This window comes from Trachinotus anak, unplaced genomic scaffold (genome assembly GCF_046630095.1).
Source record: "Trachinotus anak isolate AG129_WGS33_773 ecotype Australia unplaced genomic scaffold, CSIRO_AGI_Tana_v1 ptg000014l, whole genome shotgun sequence".
Lineage (NCBI taxonomy): Eukaryota > Metazoa > Chordata > Actinopteri > Carangiformes > Carangidae > Trachinotus > Trachinotus anak.
Window position 1 is genome coordinate 18,495,515 of NW_027273865.1, and position 21,163 is coordinate 18,516,677.

Here is a 21,163-nt window from a genome sequence, read left to right on the forward strand (position 1 = left end):
CCTGGCTGTCACTGACACCAAGGCATAAAAACATACAAATAAAACCAAATAGTCCTGAAATGCTTTTATTCCATCAGATTAAAAAAAACTGTGCAAATCTCATTACAATGTCAAACAAATGCTTACATGGAAACATATGGGTAAATGGGAAGCAGAATAAAGGCACTGCAGTCAGATATGTCCCTTCATTAATTAAGAAGTCCCTTTTAAATGCTTCACAAGGAAGTCTACAAATTTACCCCACAGGAATATGGCAGTCATGGTTTCAATTTGATGCAAGGACCGAAGACACTTAAATTCTCCACTGTGCTTCCCTGAGACAAAGAATCAAGGTCCTGCATCTGACAGACAAAAACAAATACTGACTCCTCAGTTGTGAATTCCCTTTAAACACGGCAGCTAGAAATTACTACCTGTCATGATTTGTCACAGTATGTGCCAATCTATTTTGATTCCAAGTCTTTGTCGGCAGTTACAGCTTAAATTGATCATCCACAGGCAGCTAATCAATGTATGCTGAAAAAAAAAAAAAAACAGTAAAAATAAAATAAAATAAAATAAAATAATCAGGCAGTAACATGCGCAGTATGTGTCAATATTTTTAGAAATCAGAAGAGAGGTTTTTGTGTCCCTATTTACGCTCCTAACTAATGTGGAACTGTATTTGCATAGTAGTAATTGGATGTTGTTTTATCTTGTTACTCCCATGGCCTTCCTGAACAAGCAGAATGGCTCTGTAAATGAAGACAGGGCTGACAAAACATTTCAGGTTTCCATCTGTTGATCAGTTGAAACACAACCATCAGTGACATTGCTTGGCTCCACTACTGTAAACATTTGACAGGTTACAGAAGGTTAATCAGAATGAAATGTCTTGTTTAAGGTTTACATTTTGAGTGATAAAACTTGCTACTTTTGGTTTTGGGTGAATTATCCACAGCTGTCCAGTTTCATGCAGGTTGTATGCACTGCAGCACTTGACATCTGTATGATGTCACCTGCTGTTAAAAAAGTTCAGATTGTAACTTTCTAAATTTCAAACAAAAACATTTCAAACCTCGCAAGCACACACTGAAAACACCCAAGCTATACAGGGGAAAAAAATATAATCTAAGACGCACTATTGAGACTCATCAGAACACCTATTCCTCCCATCCTGACTTTACAGTTTGGGGATAGGTTTGGCTGCGACTGCGATGCTCTCAATAGCACACTCGTCACTACCACGGCGGATACGGAAGTAGCCTTCCTCGCCCCAGCCTGTGCCCCAGCTGTTCTTAACAATCCAGTACTTCTGTCCGGTCTTGTGGCACTGGCCATACCCCACCAGCAGCACAGCATGGTTGGTCAGCTCGAAGGGATTGAAGGGGTCTGCAAGGCCTGTGTGGTGGTAGATACCCTCCTGATAGTGCATGAAGTCGGGGTAGACCTGTGAAAGGAAATGGACAATTTACTTCATTTTTTTTAAACTTTACATTAAGTTCAAGCTATAGTTATGATGCAGAAAGGTCTATAATAAAGTACAGAATTTTTTTTTTTTTTTAATATAATCAAGATAAGGATGTGTTTTCAAATTAATTATTTAACACTTGTAGGAGCTGTTGCTCTGACTGTTACCATTGTTGCTATTTTAGCTGTGTTAACAGAACGAGTTAAACCTGATTGAGAGTGGTTGACATAAATGAGAAATATAAAATTAGATGGAGTAACGAAATTACTCTTTAAAAAACCATGACAAAAAAAAAAAAAACCAAACGCAGGAATAGCAGTTGACACAGTGAGCAGCTATTGTACCTCAAAGGCCACTCCCATGGGGCCATTCTTGACCAAATCCAGCATCATGGCTGTCTCACTGCAGCCGCCATAAAACCCACCGACGTAGCTGTATTCTGCTGTGTAAATGCGGCCGCAGTTTTGAGGTATGCCACAAGGACTGTTCTTTGCAACATATGGAAAGCAAGACTCATCCACAATGCCAAAATCCTGCACATATTTCCCGATCAGGTATGGGAAGCCACCATCACAACCTTAAAGAGAAGAGATGGATGTTAGATGTGGTTTGTAATATTTTTGGAGGTTAGCGATTTTCTTACAAGTTGAAATCACTTATGTGGTCCAAGATGGAAAAATTAAATGAGGCTTTTATCAGGACTCTTCTGAATAATTAGGGAACATTTTCTAATCAGGGCAGTTATGAAACCACTTGAGTTTCTAAAGGCAGTTAACATACACTTTCTAAAAAAAATAAAAAAAAAATAAAAAAAAACACTTGAATGCTACTTGTTCTGATTACGGATGCAGCTTAGAGTTTTTCTTTACATAGAGCAGTACAGCATTTAAATTTTCTAACTGCTGCCCAAATCATATTGGAAACATTTGGCATCAAATGTTTTAAACGTTGGATACATGTTGGACTTCACATGGAATATTAAGTTTACCTTGAGAATATTCAGAGCAGGAGACCACTTGTTGTGGGCTGAGGGTGGGAGTCTCACTGTTGTTGGTGAGGATTCGAATGCGAGATTCCAGCATTCCCATGGTGGCAAAGGAGTAGCAGCTACCGCATGATGCTGAAACACAGATTTACATCACAGTTGAATCACACTGCTGTAAAACACAACAGTATTGGAATAGATCCCAACTTTGTGAAGCTTGTAATCCTTGTTTTTTTTAAAAAAGAAAAAAAACAAAAAACAAAAAAACTCTAGTCATTTCTGAGGCTGCAACGAGTGGAGGTTAGAGGTGCTTTACTAAAAAACATGATAAGAGGTACTCTTAATGTTCTCTCCTAACGTATGTTAACACCTCTAATGTTGTCAAAAAACACCTAACGCACACAGGCTGGTGAAATCTGATACAACACCCCTGAAATAAAATCCTCATACACTGGTAACTGTGCATTTTAATAATGCAAAAGTACTAATGTAATGTATTCTAATGACTGAAGTTCCTGTAATGTTCCTGACTGAGTACACCTATCTGCATTAGTTGTAATGCATAATAATGGCACAAGGCACAGAGACAGATACACTGATTAAAGCCACTGGTTACCATCCTCAGTGAGAGACTCCAGGTTCTTAACAGAATGCTCTGCAGAAACAAATTAGGTCAGATAACAGAGGCTGTGGGGACCCGCAGGGTCGTTTAATATAAATGACTCAAGTCAAGGTGACACTAAGAGCTGTTTTTATTTGGGTCCCAGACCTTGAGTCTCAAGACTAATAAGGTGTATCAGCCATTCATTTTAATTAGATCTATGTTAGTGGGATAATTTCAATGCGTTAATATTTTATAATAAATATAACAAAATACGTCAGTGTCTGAGATGATTCTGGAGAAAACAATGACACAAGAGTTAAGAGCTTTCTTATAAGATTTATGATGAAGCTTTCATTTGCTACACCTGCATCTTCCTTTAAGTCAGCACTGGAACGACCAATTTGTCCTCAGTCCTAACAATTTTTGTGAACTGAAACGGAACCTTCCAAATCCACCTGGCTCATAACAGTCTGGCAAAATAAGCTCCACAGCACTGCACAGTGGCTTAGAGGTCTTCTATTGAAACACTTCAACCCTCTCCAGATCCTTAAACCCAGCCCTACAGAGGCCCTCTCAGACACTCAGCACACATAATCTCTCTGCTCACACACTAGGCTGCACAGAAACACAGGAGGAGAGCAGAGAGCAGACCCAGACCTGCCAAGGGGGAAGCAAAGTATCTGGCGGGGTGCTGTTCAGTCTCTGCCCTTACTGACAGCTGGCTCCAGTGTAAAGTTAAGGCTCTGATCCTTCAAGTCTTCCTATTCATAATGTTTGCATCTTTGCATTTACATTTGTAATATCATGTGTGCACAGGTAACATTCTGTAATCTCTGTCCATTTAAAGTTGATTTGTTCTGAAGTAGCTAACAAAAAAAAAAAAAAAAAAAAAAAAAAAAGACTAAGTTTCAAGATTTCTGCAGGACAACAACTGAGTGTCACCTTGATTTCGCACAGGGCTGACGAAGTTAACACCGTCAACATTTCTCCAATCCCAGTGCTCAGGTAGAGCTCTGGCCATCTTGGCTACATCAGCACTCACAGGCATTGGGCGAACACGTCTGAAGTACAAATAAAGAAGCAAATATGATCACATGGGTATTTTTTGTTAAACATTTTGCATTACAGACGTTTTACAGAAAACTTAATAACCTTGGAAATGAAATGCATGTAGATCAAAATTACTAAGTAAGGTTAATCAGTTAGTATTATGTAAGGATTTGAAGTCATGAGCTCAGTTCTAGCAGATGTTGACTGTGCTGGTTTTACTTCAGTTGTTGCATTAGTATGTTTTTTTATTTCGCATATACTGATTGGTGGTTAAAAGATAGCCAACTGAATTTGGAGCCTGTGACACAGATTCCATTAAAAGTACTAAAAGGTGGCATATTATGCTTTTCAAGTAATGGAAAAAAAAAAAAATCCTTATGGGGATGCATGTACTGTAAATGCTCACATGGGGATACGGGAGGCGGGCCCTCCTGCTCTGTAGTGCAGCTCCTGTAGAGTGTACGTCTCATGCTCCGGGTAGGGACCAGCCTTCCAGGAACTCTGAACTGAGTTGATGGAATCAATGAAGTCCAGGTTATGTTTGTACGGTTTCTGCAGCAGCCTGCAGGGCGTCACACAAGGTTATTTTTAAAAGAAAAAAAAAAAACAAATACAAAATACACCTGACAGTTTGATAAAATTATACAGCAGTGCTACAATAAAAAAAAACACCTTGTGAAGCCTGTATTCTTTTTCTTGATGGAACTTTGTGTTACATTTTGTGGTCTTGTTAAACTGCATTGCTGTTGTGCTGGACGGCACAACAGAGGGTAGAGTTCTGCAATTTTGTTTACCAACTCCTACAAGTTTACCGCCAGTACTACAAGCAATAGTTATTACAGTAGTGCAGGACGGCATTTGCTCACCTCCTGTATCAAACTGGTATGGGTTTTCCTTACTGTTGCTTACCAACATGTCCATCAAATATTAATATGCATCTTTATTAATGTCCATGCCACTAATACATAGTGTGAAATGTTTTGGTTTTTTAATAAGACCAAAACATAATTAAGACAGTCACTCAGTACGGTCCTTCTGTGAGTTAGTCTAACTTATAATAAATAAGTAATAATAATAATAATAATAATAATAATAATAATAATAAAGCCTTGCACAGATATTCTCCAGGTATTCATTATGATGTCAGGAAAAGCATTGGAAAACAGTTTCAGGCTAAATTGTTCCCTCAGGCGCTGAAGATTATTCCAATAAGAATCTGCACCTAACTGAGGGTTCCTAGGGAAGGTAGTGGAGAACAACTTCCAACACAATACAAGTCATTTTCATCCAGACTTAAACATGGCAGACCTACAATGATCACATTGGCTACAGAATCGTGCAGAAAAGATCCCACTCCTTTAAGTCTGCAGCCTTGATAGGAGTGTTGCCATTTAAAAATCCACTTGTTTTACGTTTATACAAGTAATGATTTACACAAGTAAATGGCAAATCATTACCATGGTGGCAAGGTTTCACATTTTATAATGGAAGGAGGCGCTACCTACAGATTAATACTACCAAGAATAAACTTTTCGGTGGCAACTGTCAACTTCCTGTATGTGAGGAAAACACAGCATGATACAGTTTGAAGTGTCAAGGTGTGGAGACATTTTGCCTGTTCCTGAGTTAGTGACTCACAGCTTTAATGGCACACTGATCAAGAGAAATTGCAATCTTGCATATCCATACTATTGCCTGCAAATAGTGTGGAAGAGGTCTCTTTCCAGCACGATGTTGAGCAGAAAAATGCTCGTAAACAATAAACCTTTGCATACTCTTTTAAAAAAAAAAACAAAAAAACAAATGCAATGGTGAAAGCAAACTAATTTTGACTCTGAAAATACAAACCCTGTACACGTTTGTGATGCAGTTGCATTTGAGAAATGTGCTAAAGTCATAACTAAAACTGTATAAGTGTGTGACACACTTAACAGTTAACAGAGTTTTTGGCGGTTAACTCAGACATTTGGACAACACAGTAGATACCAGTGATTCATCCACTTAACCAATAACTTGTATCACTCTGGTCCCAGAAAAAACTATTTGGTCATATATATATTTTTATGGTTGAATTACAAACAAAACTTGAGTTCAATCCACCTAAAACCAAAAAGTCAAGGAAGCAGCTTTGCCAGAAACTGGCGCAAGATGTTGACTAAACATTCATTTCTCAATGTTTTTCAGCATCGCCTGTTCAGCAACGATTAAGCTTTTTATTGCCAGATTTCTCAGATGTGAATTCTGATGCCAGGCCGATTTCCAAGGTGTGCTGAGGCCAACTCAGTTCACATTACATGAGAAACAGTGGAACAAAAGAAAGTGTAGATTAAAGCAGAGATGCCAGAAATTCTGAGTACAAACAGATTTTCCCATGTTCCCCAGCTCATTAGCTTGTGTTTATTAGCCTGTTTATCTACTTTGTATTTTGGTTATGTAACGATCTATCATAAATTACATACCTGCTGCTGAAAAATGGTTTGTAATCTGTACGGGGTGGTACTGGTTTCACCCTCTTCCCTACAAAACAGGCCCAGTTGTTCCCCAGGACATCATGGACCCAGCCTGGCAGGGTCTGGTCACAGTAGCTGGTCACCTTAGGTCCGTCCACAGAATACTGAAAGAGTAGGGAGACAAATAGATTGAGGCTTGTTGTCCAGTATACAATTCAGTTATGTCATTTTATGCAAACACTCAGGTCTTTAAGAAAAAAAAAAAATGCATCTAAATGAACCTCAGATTATTCAGTACAAGGTAAAATCTATTTTCAGTACATTATTCAGACTAAGAGTTATAAGTTAAAGGAGGAAATACAAGAACCAGCACAAGTCTAAAGCAACAAAATCTCCCCGCTCTACTCATAATGCTGTATTAAGCAGAATCAAGTCCAGAGAAGGAGGAAGTTGAACTAAACATGGACAAAACATAACAGACAGATGGGCCATGACACTTCCATATACTCAGTGTCATGTGAGTGAGGAAAAATAACACATGACCGAGAGATTAACCTTTAAATAAAGCGCATATTTCAGCGTGATCTGAGTTTTACAGAGACAGTCATATCAGATGAAGGGACAGGAAACTGAGTGACATTGAAACTAAACCTTAAATGTCAATAAATGTTTAAAAATATCACCTAGGCACAGAGCAACTTCCTTGACATCTTTGGCAATGTTTAGAGTGAGGAAATGAGCTACACTGAGCCCGTGATGAGTTGGGCTATGACTCAAGGACAATGAACAGCATGTGATGCATCTGTAACAACCAACATAATGATTTTAAGAGGTTTGCAGCAAGATTTTTCAGCTAACTGCAGTGAAAACCTGAGCAGCCGGGAGACGACAGGTTATTCTATGATTACCATACCGAAATTATCATTTAAATAGACGACTTGTGTCAACTCATCTTTTACCTTGAAGAAGGCGAACCATTTGTACCCATTGATGACCACTTCAAAGCCCTGGTTGTAGATGATGGTGAAAAAGCCAGTGTTCCCCAGCTCATCTGTGGCTACAGACAGTTTCTCCAGGGTCACAGTCACAGACTTCTCAAATGTAGCTGAGGAGGAACGTCACAACATACAAGTGTTTAACTGCAGGTGATGATTCAACTACAGTGACTTTTGTTCGTTTCCAATCAGTGTTGTTCCAGAGTTTAGCTCAAAGCTTATTTTCATCTGCAGTTTCCTAGTGAGTCACAATTAAATCTCTCTCTCTCTCTCTCTCTCTCTCACACACACACACACACACACACACACACACACACACACAGTCAGTAACAGGTGTATGTTTGACATATTCACAAAAAACATTTGTGAACGATGGGTTTTCATTCAAACCAGATAAGACAAAGAGGAAGTGATCTGTGAATCATCTGCTGCAGGTTCCGTATTAACTAAAAACCCACACACCACAGGCTCCAACATGCCACATGATTTCCAAATTGCGAAACTGCTTCGTCTCAGTCCCATGGTGTGAAAGGTTTTGTCCTGCAGTGTGAGAGCGGGTGGGTGGAGGGTAGGGGCACTATTACCTTCAGCGGAGCAGTCGATGGTCCTGTCGTGCCCTCCTTTAGACACCTGGAGCACCCATGTTCCCACCAGCTCTTCATAGGTGCAGTTGGCCGGCGTGTCACCCCAGGACCCTTCAGCCCAAAGCAGGAACACACACACTAGCACGCCGTTAAGCCTCATCTCCGCACAGAGCTAGCTTACCTGCCCACACACACTGAAGTAGACACACGCTAAGAACTACGCAGCCAGATCCGCGTCTTCTTAGAAAAGCCAGAAAGTCTGACAGCAGTTGTTTTCTGCACCACCAGTCTTCGGGTGACCCCTGTCCTCTGCCCAGTATTTATGCGTTCAGAAACTTTTACCAAAGAGTCACACGTCAAGATGAGTCCCTGAAGACAAAAAGTACATCGCACTATTAGCTAGCGGTTTATCCAACTGCCTAACGTTTACAGCAGACTTCGCCAAACACATTTTTACTTTAGATATTACTAATAATATAAGACTATTTCCACAACATTATTTCACAACTTTTTCTTCTTTAATGACATCTACTTTCAGCACTAGGTTATCAATAATGTTTACCTTGATAAACCGACAGAACACGGACGTACAAGGCAGTGTCGCTCTTGCTCTCGACTTTCCTTTGTCTCTCCCTCGCCTTTTGGTTTCGTTTACCTTGTCATATGACCAGCCAGCTGAGTGGGGGCATGCGCAGTAGACGTAAAGACTTTAAGTGGAACTCTTTGAGAAATCAGGAATCAGGTTGGCTGTGTAACCTAATTCACTGTATGTGATTGATAAGAAGGTGCACTGACATTTTTATTGCAGCAAATTAGGGTTAGTTTGATTTGACTTTGACATTTTTTTAGTTTTTTTTAAATATATATATATTTGGCCTACCTGCTGATTTATTGCTAAAACTTATACGGATTCTTTAATGCTGTATCTAGATCACCTGCTTATATACCCTAGTACATAATTTTTACTGTCAATCATTTATTCAAGTGCCCGCATAGTAAGTGTGTAAATTCATGCGCATTTTTCAAAAATTCCCACAGTGTCACAAACACTCAGAGTGTCTATGGCCTGTGGGCCACATTACTTTCACTTAACAACCCCTGAGTGTAACACATCACAGATTATAGATGCAGAAGTGACAGTTGTGTGACACAACACCTGTCAAAGATGAGACAAATGATGAAGATTAACAAGGGTCTGAAATATCAGTTCACTGCTCACTATCGTACACTATAGATTGTTTACTCTTTATAGTTCCATTGCTCATGTTTGGGAATGCAGCAAGTCTGCTTACAATCATTTTTCAAAGGATCCCATTTAAGCAAAACACAACCATTTGACATTTACAATCACTTTGTAAATACATTCACATTTTCACGGTGTTATCTTAACAAACACATCACTTCATAATGAACCACTGTGTTTTATAACTCTGCATGCACTCAGGTTTGGTAGGGTTTGCAAAAATATAATAGTTGTTTTCAAAAGACAGCTTGGTTAAAATAAAAAAAAAAGATCTATATTAGTAATATGGTCATGTAGGAAAACTGAGACATCATCAGGGTCTGTGATGGCGTGAGAGCCAGAAAGACCAAACAACAACATATCAGGAGCAGCAAATTGCCCTGCACACAGAGGTGATCTGAGTGTTTAAATGTACTGAGGCTCAGTACGAGACCTTTTCCATTAGTTTGTGTAAAAACAATAATAAGTTGTGTTTTTTTTTTTTTTTAAAATCTTTCGAGTCTTCCATTTAGTTCTTGTTTGTCACATTGTAATCTTGTTAAAAATGTTGGGTTTCATAAAAATCACGGTGGGCAAATTTTATTGCTTTGGAGGTCAGAGCATCAACTTGCCTGTTTGAATACGTGTGTTTGCCTGCATGCACGCATGTATGTGTGTGTGTGTGTGTGTGTGTGGGTGTCATTGTATGCTAATAGGTCTAAAGAGCTTATTTTAGCCAGCAGGCACTTAAGAGAAGTGCTGGAGGCTTTGATCACCATAGTAACCGTGACATAGACTGACTCATCTCCTTGACAGACCATAATAAGCACTCATCTGAAGAAGGGACTGAAGATGTATTAGTCATGCAGTCTCATTAGTGCCATTACACTGTGTTTGTGTGGCAGTGAGTGTATGTGTGCATTAGTGTGGGCACATGTGTATTTTAGTGCATTTATGGGAGTGTGTGTGTGTCTCTCAGCATGTGTGAGTGTATGTGCCCATGTAATAACACAAACTAGAGGAGCAGGGAACAGAGACACAGAGACGGACGGATGATGTTATGAATGTTAACAGCCTGAACCCACTGAGCTCCCTCTAAGAGTGATTCATTGAAACTAATGTTTCAATCTTGATATTGTTCTCGCTTCCACTGGATAGGAAATTAAAACTGAAGTGACTTTCAGCTCTGTTCTGCAACCACAGATTTGCTCCTTGCTTGCTGGTTTTGCTCTCTCGGTATCACAAATTCCTCATCTTTTGTCATGCCTTTCCTTCGGTCCTTTCAGTCTGTCATCCCCTTGCTGTTGCTCCCCATACTTACTGCTTATGTTGTGTAATTTCTTGTGCATGTTTCCCCAACACACACACAAGCTCAAGATCTGCAATACACACTAATAGACATTATGCGACAGAGAACCTGTCTGTGACCTTGTGTTTGTTCCTATTCATTTTTTTTCTTGATTAATCAATTTTCATTTACTCTATAAATGTTATATGTAAATCATAGTTTCCTAAGACCAAATGTTATGTTTTTAATATCTTGATTTGTTAAAATTTGCCATTTCCAACTACTACAGTAATGGTAGGATTGATGCAGTGAGAGCTGATCTCTGGTCAGGAAAGCAGCAGGTCCTGAAATTGAGCACTCCACTGGCAGTATCCACGTGCTGGTCATCAGAGCTACTGTAAACAGGTAGTGTACTATGGTGAGCAGCAGCTAACCAGTGTGTTGAAATACTATGTGACAAATCAGGGGCTCCCATTGCCATTAGCAGTACCTCCAACATACAGAGTCAAACTTCAACCACGAGATCCAAGTAGCTACACAAGAACAAGCAGTTCTTTTGCATAATTCTTTATTGTGTATTTATTCATTGGTTCTGTTACATAAGAACTGTTTAAAGACTTTTTATTTGACATAAATAAAGGCCTTTTAAGTTTGTATACAGCCTGAATTAGCTCATATTCACGTTCATATATCACCTTTTTTATTGGACATTTAAATATGTAGAGGCAATTGCATTCAAAAGCCATAAAAACTTTGACTGCAATATATTTTTATTGCATTATTATAAAATGAGAGTTACATAAAAATAAACCTCACTGCGTAGATATACATAAAATAATATGGCCCATTGTTGAGACCCCCTACGTTTTCTTTTTGATATTTTAAAGTGGTGTTTCCTGTTTTTCCTTACAAGCTTAGTTTATCTGTTCTGCTTACAGGTAAACTTTTTAGTCTATCTGTTATAATTTTGTTTTGATAATTTAATAGCTCTAAGAAACTGTGTAGCCTATACTGAACATAATTATTCCCAGAGACTGTGGCAAGTGGAGGTGGAGAAGAAAACTGTATATGATGACTGCATGTTTCTGCTGTTATAGGTTGTTCAGTCCAGTTGTTTAATGATGTATTGTAAAATGCAAAAACAACAACCTGGCCTTGAATTCGGACATTACAATGGATGCTAGCATGAGTTTTGGGACTCAGTTTTGATTCATTTGTGCATAACTGAAGAAATATGATGGATTTGTTTTGACTGATCATTTCATTGATGCAAAATTTTTGAAGTTTTGATCACTTGCCATTCATTAAGGTTCACTATGCCGTGGCCACCCCACTCTAGCTCTGGATACAGCACTGTTCAACAGCTGTACAGTACAGTATGTGCGTGAGCAAAGCACGCTTTCAGCGGTTTCCCTTCTTTGTATTCACTTCACAGTTCCTCACTCCCTAACACTTAAAAAAACCTCCCTTCCTTGAAGCCAGCCTGAGCACCACTGTATTATGAAGAATAGTGCTACATTTAGGTTAATGTAAACTCTGCACGAATTACTGAAATTAATATAAGCATAATAACAAGTAATTTATGAAACCATTAGTTCCAGTCCTCAGTTCAGACTGGTTGAAGCAGTTAAATACCTGGTGAACATCTGTGACTAAATTGCTGTTCATTTATATATTAACCCACTGTTTAAAAGCCATTAGGCTCCTCATGTTGCTTGTGTCACCTTGAAATTGTTTCAGCTGTTCAAGGGCAAATTAGGCTGAAATGACCAAATTAATATGACTAAGTTAGCGTTGTTTAAAATATTTATTAGTGTGTTAATCATGTTTTAGTTCCACATGATGGGGTAATTTTTACAGCTAAGTGGGTTTTACGGTTCATGTTGTGTCTAACAACATCTCTCAGTGGTACGAACGTCACTGTCTTTTCCTGCCTTTTCTGTGCTTTGTTACTAACATTGATCAGCCAGAAAAAGGATGCAAGAGCAGCATTTCATTAAGTTGGAGGTGTGGGTGGAGCCACTCAATCAGAGTGGGGTTGGCCACTCGAGCCTTGTGGTGTTAATATTATATCCTTCACATTTAAATTAGGTCCTCTGGAGTGGCTTCACGGTCAGTTACCCCGGCCATATGCATACACCTACACACAAAAAGAACAGATCACTGCGGAATGAAATGTTTTCACCTTCAATGTAAATATGCCCATGCCCACACATGCATACTATGTATATACACACAGCAAATATATGTGTCCATGCACATTTATGCACAGCCTGACACTCACTGTTAACCACATGCTGCCATTACATCCCTTGCCCACACAGACTTTATATATAGGGCCCATCTGACTACAATGAACCCACAGCATGCCATTTACATCGGAATAAACATCCTCAACACTGATTACAGTAAATGTATGTTGTGGGGCAGTGTTTGAGGATTACTTATTGTACTTCCTGGTTTTATTCTTTTTTTAATGCCATGTAAAAGTCATTCTCATCAGTACAAGCATGTTTATTCATTTGTAAATGTTGCAAGTCAAAGACACACTCACTGACGGCTTTACAGCACAGTCCAAACTGAGTAGGCTATATTGCGGGTCCAGGCTAGTGGAGAAAATTAGGGGGATTTTTAGGGACTGTGATGGGCACTATAACATGATATCCAACATCCTAGGATACATTTTAAAAGAGCTATTTGTAGGTTTTGCTATTGCTGCATTGCCAAAGTTTGCATTAATTTAATTCTTCTACTCGCCCAAGAACTGTCTTCAGTGGTGAAAAGCAAACTCTTTTGCTTCTAGTTCTATCACTTCTATTCTACTGAAGTTAGCATGCTAACCAGCTAGCCCCAGCCCCGTTGGCCTGTCTCATCCCTTTCCCATTCAGAGTCACTGGAGTGTCTGCCCTGAAGAAGTGGCACTCAGAGGGCGTATTCTGACCTCTTCTACTGTATATGTAACAATGGCTGAAGCTCTTAGCAAGACTCGTTACTAAACAGCTGTTATTCCTAACAATGGCTATGTAGCAATGGCTAAACATACAAATAGGTTAGCTTCTAATTCATCAGAGATAAAACTTGGGGTCTCTGGGTGTTTATGTTCTTTTTAATATCAGGCACATTTAGCTTTTTATTCACTTTAAATATGCCAGCTGGAGCAATTATGGATGATAATATAACACTATTTGTTGACTTTGCATGAGTCTGATGATTTTCAACATTGTGGAAAATCCACTTGTTCGTTTTCTTGCCCAAAGTTAGGTGAGAAGATTGATATCACTCTTGTGTTTGTGAATCTAAATGTCCGCCAGCAGCAGCCTGGCTGATGGTAATAAACTCTGCCTTCCAATTCTTCCAGAGATCAATCTTCTCATCTAACTCTTGGCAAGAAAACAAAGTGTTTTTTTCCAAAACAATAAACTATTCCTTTAAGTATTCATATTCCTCAAAGACAAAAACACACCTGAACATCCCACAGGAGAATATTGAAGTAGATATTGATGCACTTGAGTAAATCCATCTGTGACTGATGACCATGTCTGTCAGGTGATTGCATGCATGTTTTAATGCCCAAACTTCCTCCACTGTAATGACAAAATTACATGGTGTCTAACTTTTTTCCCTCCATTTTTTGTATTCCTGCCGTTTGCTTATTGCCTTTTCATCCTTTCCATTTGTTTGAAAAATGGGCCATGTGCAACAATTTGGACATTTCTGTACTGAGAGGCGAAGAGAGAAACAATGGAGGAGTAGAGTGACAGAGAGAAATAAAAGAGGGTAAATTGGGGAGAATGAAAGATGGCAGGGTAATTTCATTTTCTTGACCTGTATGTCTTCAGTTAAATGAATGAAATGTTTCTGGGGGCTGATTCATCAGCTGATGTCACTCTGTCATACTGGCTGCCATGTCATTGTGACACTGACAGAGATGGAGGGGGAAGCAAATATAACCGGAGCTGTCAAGGTGCTGTCTAGCAGCTTCCACAGACTCGGTACAATGATACTTGCTCTAGGTCACAGACTCAAAGGCTGATGAGTTCATTTTGGGCTCTAAAACTGGGAACCTTTCCAACTATTGCATATAATAAAACCAATATAGACCAGACTGGAGACTCCAGACCTGAACTCTAATGCAGGTCTATGTTTCTTTTCCACAAATTATTTTTCATACTTTTGTACAATGATTGCTGATAATCACAATCAACATTTTTAAAAATATATTTTATTAAATGATGCTGTGTAAAAAAAACAGTGTGGGTCTATCCCATGAATGCAGCGTTATGTGCAATTTATGAAGCAGCAGCTGGAATTGACAAATAGGGATGTACTGATCCAACTTCTTCTCCCATGACAGTATATCTGCTGATTCAGAGAAACAATCTGATAGCAGTGCTCTATTTTTCCAAGATATAAAAAACTGCAAAATCTCACTGAAAGGAATTCTTTGGAGACTTTGTTATGAGAGACAACCCTGGGCCAGGGATTGCTGCAGCACTAAAACCGAGTCTCTAAACTGTGGCAGTGCTGGCAAAAATACCTTTCACAGTGACACTGACAAGAAAGACCTGTATTTCATAGTAAAGGGAGACAAGTAAGAATTAGGGGAAGGATGAATGCTGCCAGATACAGGGAGGTTCTTGAAGTAAACCTGCTCCAGAGTGCTCAAGACCTGGCTGAGACTTGGGCAATGGTTCATCTTTCAGCACAACAGCCGAGGTCCAGCCAAAGCCCAGACTTTAACCCCATAGAGCATCTGTGGAGAGACCTGAGTATGGCAGTTCACAGATGTTTCACATCTAATCTGACACCTCGAGAGGATGGGCCACAAAGATTGAGACAAACTGCCCAAATCCATTTGTGTAAAGCTTGTAGAGACTCCCCTAAGGAGATTCAAAGCTGCACTTTGTTGTCTACAAAACAATGAATTGAGGGTCTAAATATTTTTGTGACTGAGAAATTTCATTTTTTGATAAGTAATAAATTCAAAAAATTTCTAAGACCATGTTTCTATGTCATTAAGCATCATTGAGTGTAGATTGTTGGATAAAAATGTCCATATTCATTTAAAATTTAATCTGTAAAACCACAGTGGTGAATAGTGTTTTGTTCCTTCATGAATTTAATGGAAATGTCTTAATTTCTTAGACAAAAAAGTAACTCATATTGTTTTGTTAATAACCCTTTGAGATCAAAGCAGATTCAATCTAAGTTCAGTGTAAATGTTACGGGACCTGATCTTCAACCTGTTCTGATATTAGTTTATTTTGGTTTTTACAATTTCTTTAACTGTAGAATTACTAAGATTACCTTTAACCATATAGAAGATAGTGGCAGAAACTTTGAGCCATCTCAGCTGTAAATTTCCTCCCCTTCTCACATTGATATGTCCAAATGAAGAATTCTTAGGTATGTTCACCATCAGCCATGTTGAACATCCAGGGTTAATGTCACATGTGACCACTTTTCATCATCAACAACACTATTCATATACAATCTATATACATTAACTGACCAGATGTTTTTAACCCTCTGTTGTGCATGATCAAAGATGGGTTGACAGTGTATGCTGCAGTGTTTGTATGAAAATAACTATAACTTATTTATTGTTATGATTGACTATAAAAAGACAGAAAAGACAGGGTGGTCAAACATAGTTTTTTTTAATAATGATTTCAATAATGATTCAAAGGTACTTTGTAGTACACTTACACAATGATTTCTCAATAGCAAAACAAATAAAAAGCGAAACCCATTTTTTGTTTGATAGTTTTTTCCCCCACACCATATCCCATCTCCTGTCTGACTCCACAGCACTGCTGTGTGGCGGTCACACTGACTGGAGGCTCCTAGGAACATTGAGTTACATCCCAGTAAGAAAATACATGAAGAGAACCAGGATTCGTGAAGAGCTGTAAGTTAGAGTTAATGAATGCCCTGTGACTTTTCTTCCATTTCTAGTAGGCTATGCCAGCTCTTTCTTGGTGCTCAGAGGGTGGGCGTTTGACTGCAGTGAGTCACACAATGGTGACTTTTAGAAAATCCACCTGTTAAAGCCAAAGTGCTTTGGTAGCACAGTGTTTCTGCAGAGAGGAGAAGTGCTCAACAAAAGGTTTAACTCATATGTTCCCTTACCCAACACACCTACAAAATCAGAGTTACTTTTACTTTTACTGGTTGTGTAGCAGCCTAGAACCGCCTAATACCGGTCTAACTACAAGTGCTCACTGTTTTTCCTTTTGTACAGGCTTCTGGAGGCTTGTGGTTCTTCACAGATCCCTTTAATGCATCTGCACCTGATGAGATGCAGTGACAGAGGAATCAGAGCAATGTGGTATTTCCAAGAAGGAGACCCAGGGCAACAAGATATGAAATATTAAGCACAGTTGTATTGATTAAAAACTTTTGGCATTTTCTTTTTGACAGCTCATGCTTTGATGCATGGTCCAACTGTATCAACTATAAGGTGATTTTCTAATTTCCTAACCTTCATCACCTAGAATATAAACATTAAATGTGTGTTTTTTTAATCTAAACTACAGAAGAAGTTGGGAAAAACTGTGGTTATATTAAAAGTACAAGGAGCATCCTGTCAACACTGAACACTGTCCTTTCAGTTTACACTTCCCTGTGGCAATAGACCAGCCCATAGAAGTGCCTTCATGGGCATCACCCTGGGCCAATTTGGAGTGAGGAGATAAAGATTCATTAATTGGGAGATGAGAAGAACTCTGTTTGGCCAAAACTGCTCTGGTTTTGGCCTCCAAAAAGCCTGTGAACAAAGTCCCAGTGTCAGTGACAAACAATTTGGATGCCCGCACAATCAGAAAGCAAGTCAGTTATATCAAACCTTTGAGTTTCGAATCACTGAAGCTACTCTAATGCTCATCTGTGGGCAAAAACAGCGACTAGCATAAAATCTGCCTCAAGTAAACATCTATAACCCCACTCCCCCCATCTCACCCGTCATCCACCCCCACTAAAAAGCCACTTAGAAACATACTGTATTTTTCAAACAGCTAGAGCCATATATTCTCACATTTTACACTTTACAAAGCTGAGTGAAAATATTTAGTACATAATCAAATATCCAGATATAAAACCATCTTCCATCATCATCACACCAATATATAGCATCAAATTACATTCTACAGTTCTGAACGTAAGGGGGAAAAAACTAATTAACAATGCTTTGAAAAGGTCATGTTCATTAAAAGTAAATCACCTACTATCAAATGTTCCTGAGGCTGGATAAACACTACAAGGCTTTCACCACAGAAGCTTGTGTAGATATACCTCCAGTTTAATCACATTTGTGTAGTGTTTATCCACCTCAGCTAGGAACTGCAGTAGCACCTGAACTGAAAAAAGATGAGAGAAAATTGGCACTGAGTGGAGGAGCGTATGTTAACAATGTTGTGCTAAAACAATATTGGAGTCTGAGAACACACTGCAATCTAAGACTGATTTTGCCGTTAATTTTCAAAATAAACAACTAATATACATATACCATACATTTTCATTATCTGCCTGGAGTGAATAAATACTTCTAAATGAATACAGAATAAACATATATTACATTCTACACACTTAGTAGAGGGAATTCATCTCATTCCTCTTCCCCTTAATTATGTTTATGGTAAGCCATCATCTTTTTCTTTTTATCAAAATGAAGCCCAAAGCAGTCGCTTCAATGAGCTGGGCTGAATTAAACTTTTGATAAGTTGTAAAGAGAGTGGAGCACAGCACAGGGCCTTAATTTATATGCAGATGAGCTGCCTTTGTCAAAAAATAAGTGAAATTTGTTTTTCCGCTCAGATCATCCACCTCAGTGTTCCAGAAAAACACTAAACGTGTACGTTTGCTTACAAGCTTGTAAAATGTCACTACAACTGAATTCTGTAATTAAACATGATAATCTCGACTATCTCAAGTGAGCAGTAAGAATGTAAACATCACTTCTATAGGCAACATTTATCTCCTTATTGATATCGCTAAAACTCTACTGTCAAACACTACTGGGAACAGAATCTCACCAGACTTTAAAGCAGGGATATTAATTATGTTTGTGTCCACAGCAGTAATCCAAACAGGATGATCTATATATGAGGAATATTAAAAAAACACACAGCATAAAACTAAAGAAATCACCCACATTGGTGTTTCTTTGATACCCATCATGCCCTGCAAGGATGCCTCTGTGTCATGGTGTAATATCACAGTTCAGTTTGGTTTAATTCTCTCACCAGTAGAAACACAGGATGAGTTTGATTAACTAAACAGATTTCACAAACCATCAATGCACAATACTGTAAACTCTGTAAGTTACCTGCTCTGTATGTAAAACGATAATGCCATACAGACACACAGACCTGCTTAATAAGTTATTTTACTTTCTCATAAATCCTGAAGCCAAATAAATAAGTATTTTAAATCAATATAACACAGAATCTAATTTCTTATTACACAACTCCATCTCCTCTGCACTATATAATCTACACTGATTACCTAAAATCAGTTGTTTTACTCTACTCGCTGAGGAAACAACCATATATTGAAACACATATGCTCTTTACTCAGTAATAAAAAGCAACATTCAGATCAGCAGCTTCGGACAAACTTACAAAAATACTGTTGATGATTTTTAAGACATCTAGTTGTCACCCCCTGGGCCTTGGGTTTCACTCAACCAGCTGCAGCAAAAGTGGATTCATCCAATCCCCACAGGAATTTAATATTGAGGAGACTGATATGTATCTTATAATGTACAGCACAGTTTAAAGTCAAAATGCCATTAGTTGAAAGTATAAGAAATCAGGTAATTTTACAAAATGAAGTTTAAGTTAATTAGTGTATCAGTGGATTTGGAAATTCTTGGTTCAGCTGTACAGAGGATATTCTCAACACCAGTGCTTGATATTGACCCAAAATGATCAGCATCACTTCATATTGATACTTCTTTTCAATACAATTTTTCCTGCTTCTAAAAACAACTCTTAAGTGATCGATTGTACTCTGAGGGATGGGTATTGTTGGGATTTCATTGACACTGCTCATCAGTTTCTTTTGATTAGTGCACAAAAAAAGACAAAACAAAGAACAGAATTGACATAAATGTGAAAGGATTCATTGCTTGGCAGGTAGAGGGACAAGGGGCTGGTTGATCTCAGCCTCGAAATACTCAGCACCTCTCTAAATGTTCTTATTTACCTCTCACCTAATCTTGCGATTTACTTATTTCATTGTCACTACCTCTTACGCTTACAAAGGTGTTCAACATGACACATTATTTATAACAATTTTGTGGGAGACTGTAGCAATGGGCTGGCAAAACAAACTTCTTCCACTCTGTCCTCACAGCGTATACAACCATATGTCTATGTGGTGTTTACACAGTAAACATAGTTCGGTGTTCTGTATCAAATCAAACAAATACTCAGGCAGGATAGTGGGAGAGGCTGCTCTGTCTCACCGGAGACCCCTTGAGTGCCAAACTGACAATAACTTAAATTAACAGTATTTGTGATCTATCTCTCTTTAGATTCCTGTTTCTGACTCACCTCCCTCTACAGAGGAGTAAGGGTCAGCTTAAGAGCACCACTATTACAGATGGTCGAAAGCTGGTGGTGTCATTTCAGCAGGGTAGCCACTGCCAGCACTTATGATGAATGAGTTCACTAAAAAGCTGCACCCAAAACCCAAAACAACCCCATTATTTTATCTGGCAAGATAAATGAGGGACAGGGGCAACTGGTAAAAGCCTTAACTGTTCATATTTTCATTCAAAAGGTATAAAATAAATGACCTTGGCTCTGCTTTCCTCCTATCAGCAGATAAGCATGTCTGGATTAAAAGTATTTTTGAGTGCAGGGATTATCAATCCAATTCTTTAGAGTGCATTTATAAAAATAAGTGAGCCAACGGCATTTTGGGTAGACATCATCAAGAGATCATCTTCCTGGCAAACATAAGATTTAGCTCATCATCATGTTTTGTCTAGAATATAAAGGGAAATATCAATTTAACCGAGCTCAGCCCAGATTAATATGACTGGTAGCTTTTTGTGATCCTTGAGGTAGGGCTAAAATGTGGAGTGATGGTATTAGTGCAGATGTCTCACAGCTTGTCAGCAAAATGTCCTGTCTGCATTACTATTTCATTTCCATACCGGCATGATTACTATGCATTTTTCATGGAAAATGTTAAAAAAGTCCCAGGTTGAAAAGATTGCATTCAAATGCTATAGAAATCTTATTTCCTTGAAATGCTACAATAGATGTCAGATTACTTTTGTACTCCCTGTGGTTCAGTGAGTTTACGCTGAGCTTACAAGTCAACACCTGCATGACTCTTTAATACCAAATATACAGTGCGTATATTTTTTATGACCCTTTTTTATGACTATTTGTTGTGAGGAAGATGATGTCACAGAACTGAGCCCTTAAAGAGAGTGAGACAGCAGTAGATGTAATCACTGATCCTGTCTTTTTCTGCAGAGGCAGCACACAACTGTCGAGCCTCACCCATGGGGCTGATAA

At 38.6% G+C, this 21,163-nt stretch overlaps 1 protein-coding gene across 1 annotated transcript; it reads right to left on the reverse strand.

Moving 5' to 3' along the window:
- Window positions 1–49: 49 nt before the first annotated feature.
- ctsc (cathepsin C) lies at window positions 50–8,819 on the reverse strand. Its single transcript, XM_071496691.1, has 9 exons — window positions 8,681–8,819; window positions 8,119–8,487; window positions 7,499–7,644; window positions 6,549–6,703; window positions 4,496–4,651; window positions 3,982–4,100; window positions 2,439–2,570; window positions 1,795–2,027; window positions 50–1,429 (listed from the first exon to the last, which is right to left on the reverse strand). Exons 2-9 carry the CDS (start codon window positions 8,276–8,278, stop codon window positions 1,163–1,165), a joined length of 1,368 nt encoding a protein of 455 aa, XP_071352792.1. The 5' UTR covers window positions 8,279–8,487; window positions 8,681–8,819; the 3' UTR covers window positions 50–1,162.
- Window positions 8,820–21,163: the final 12,344 nt, after the last annotated feature.

Excerpts from the sequence above, each read along its gene's own strand:
- ctsc (XM_071496691.1), bottom strand. The coding sequence starts at position 8,278 with ATGAGGCTTAACGGCGTGCTAGTGTGTGTGTTCCTGCTTTGGGCTGAA. Across the intron at positions 4,652-6,548 it reads AAACCATTTTTCAGCAGCAG|GCTGCTGCAGAAACCGTACA; the intron begins GTATGTAATTTA and ends GACGCCCTGCAG. Across the intron at positions 2,571-3,981 it reads CAGCCCTGTGCGAAATCAAG|CATCATGCGGTAGCTGCTAC; the intron begins GTGACACTCAGT and ends TCTGTGTTTCAG.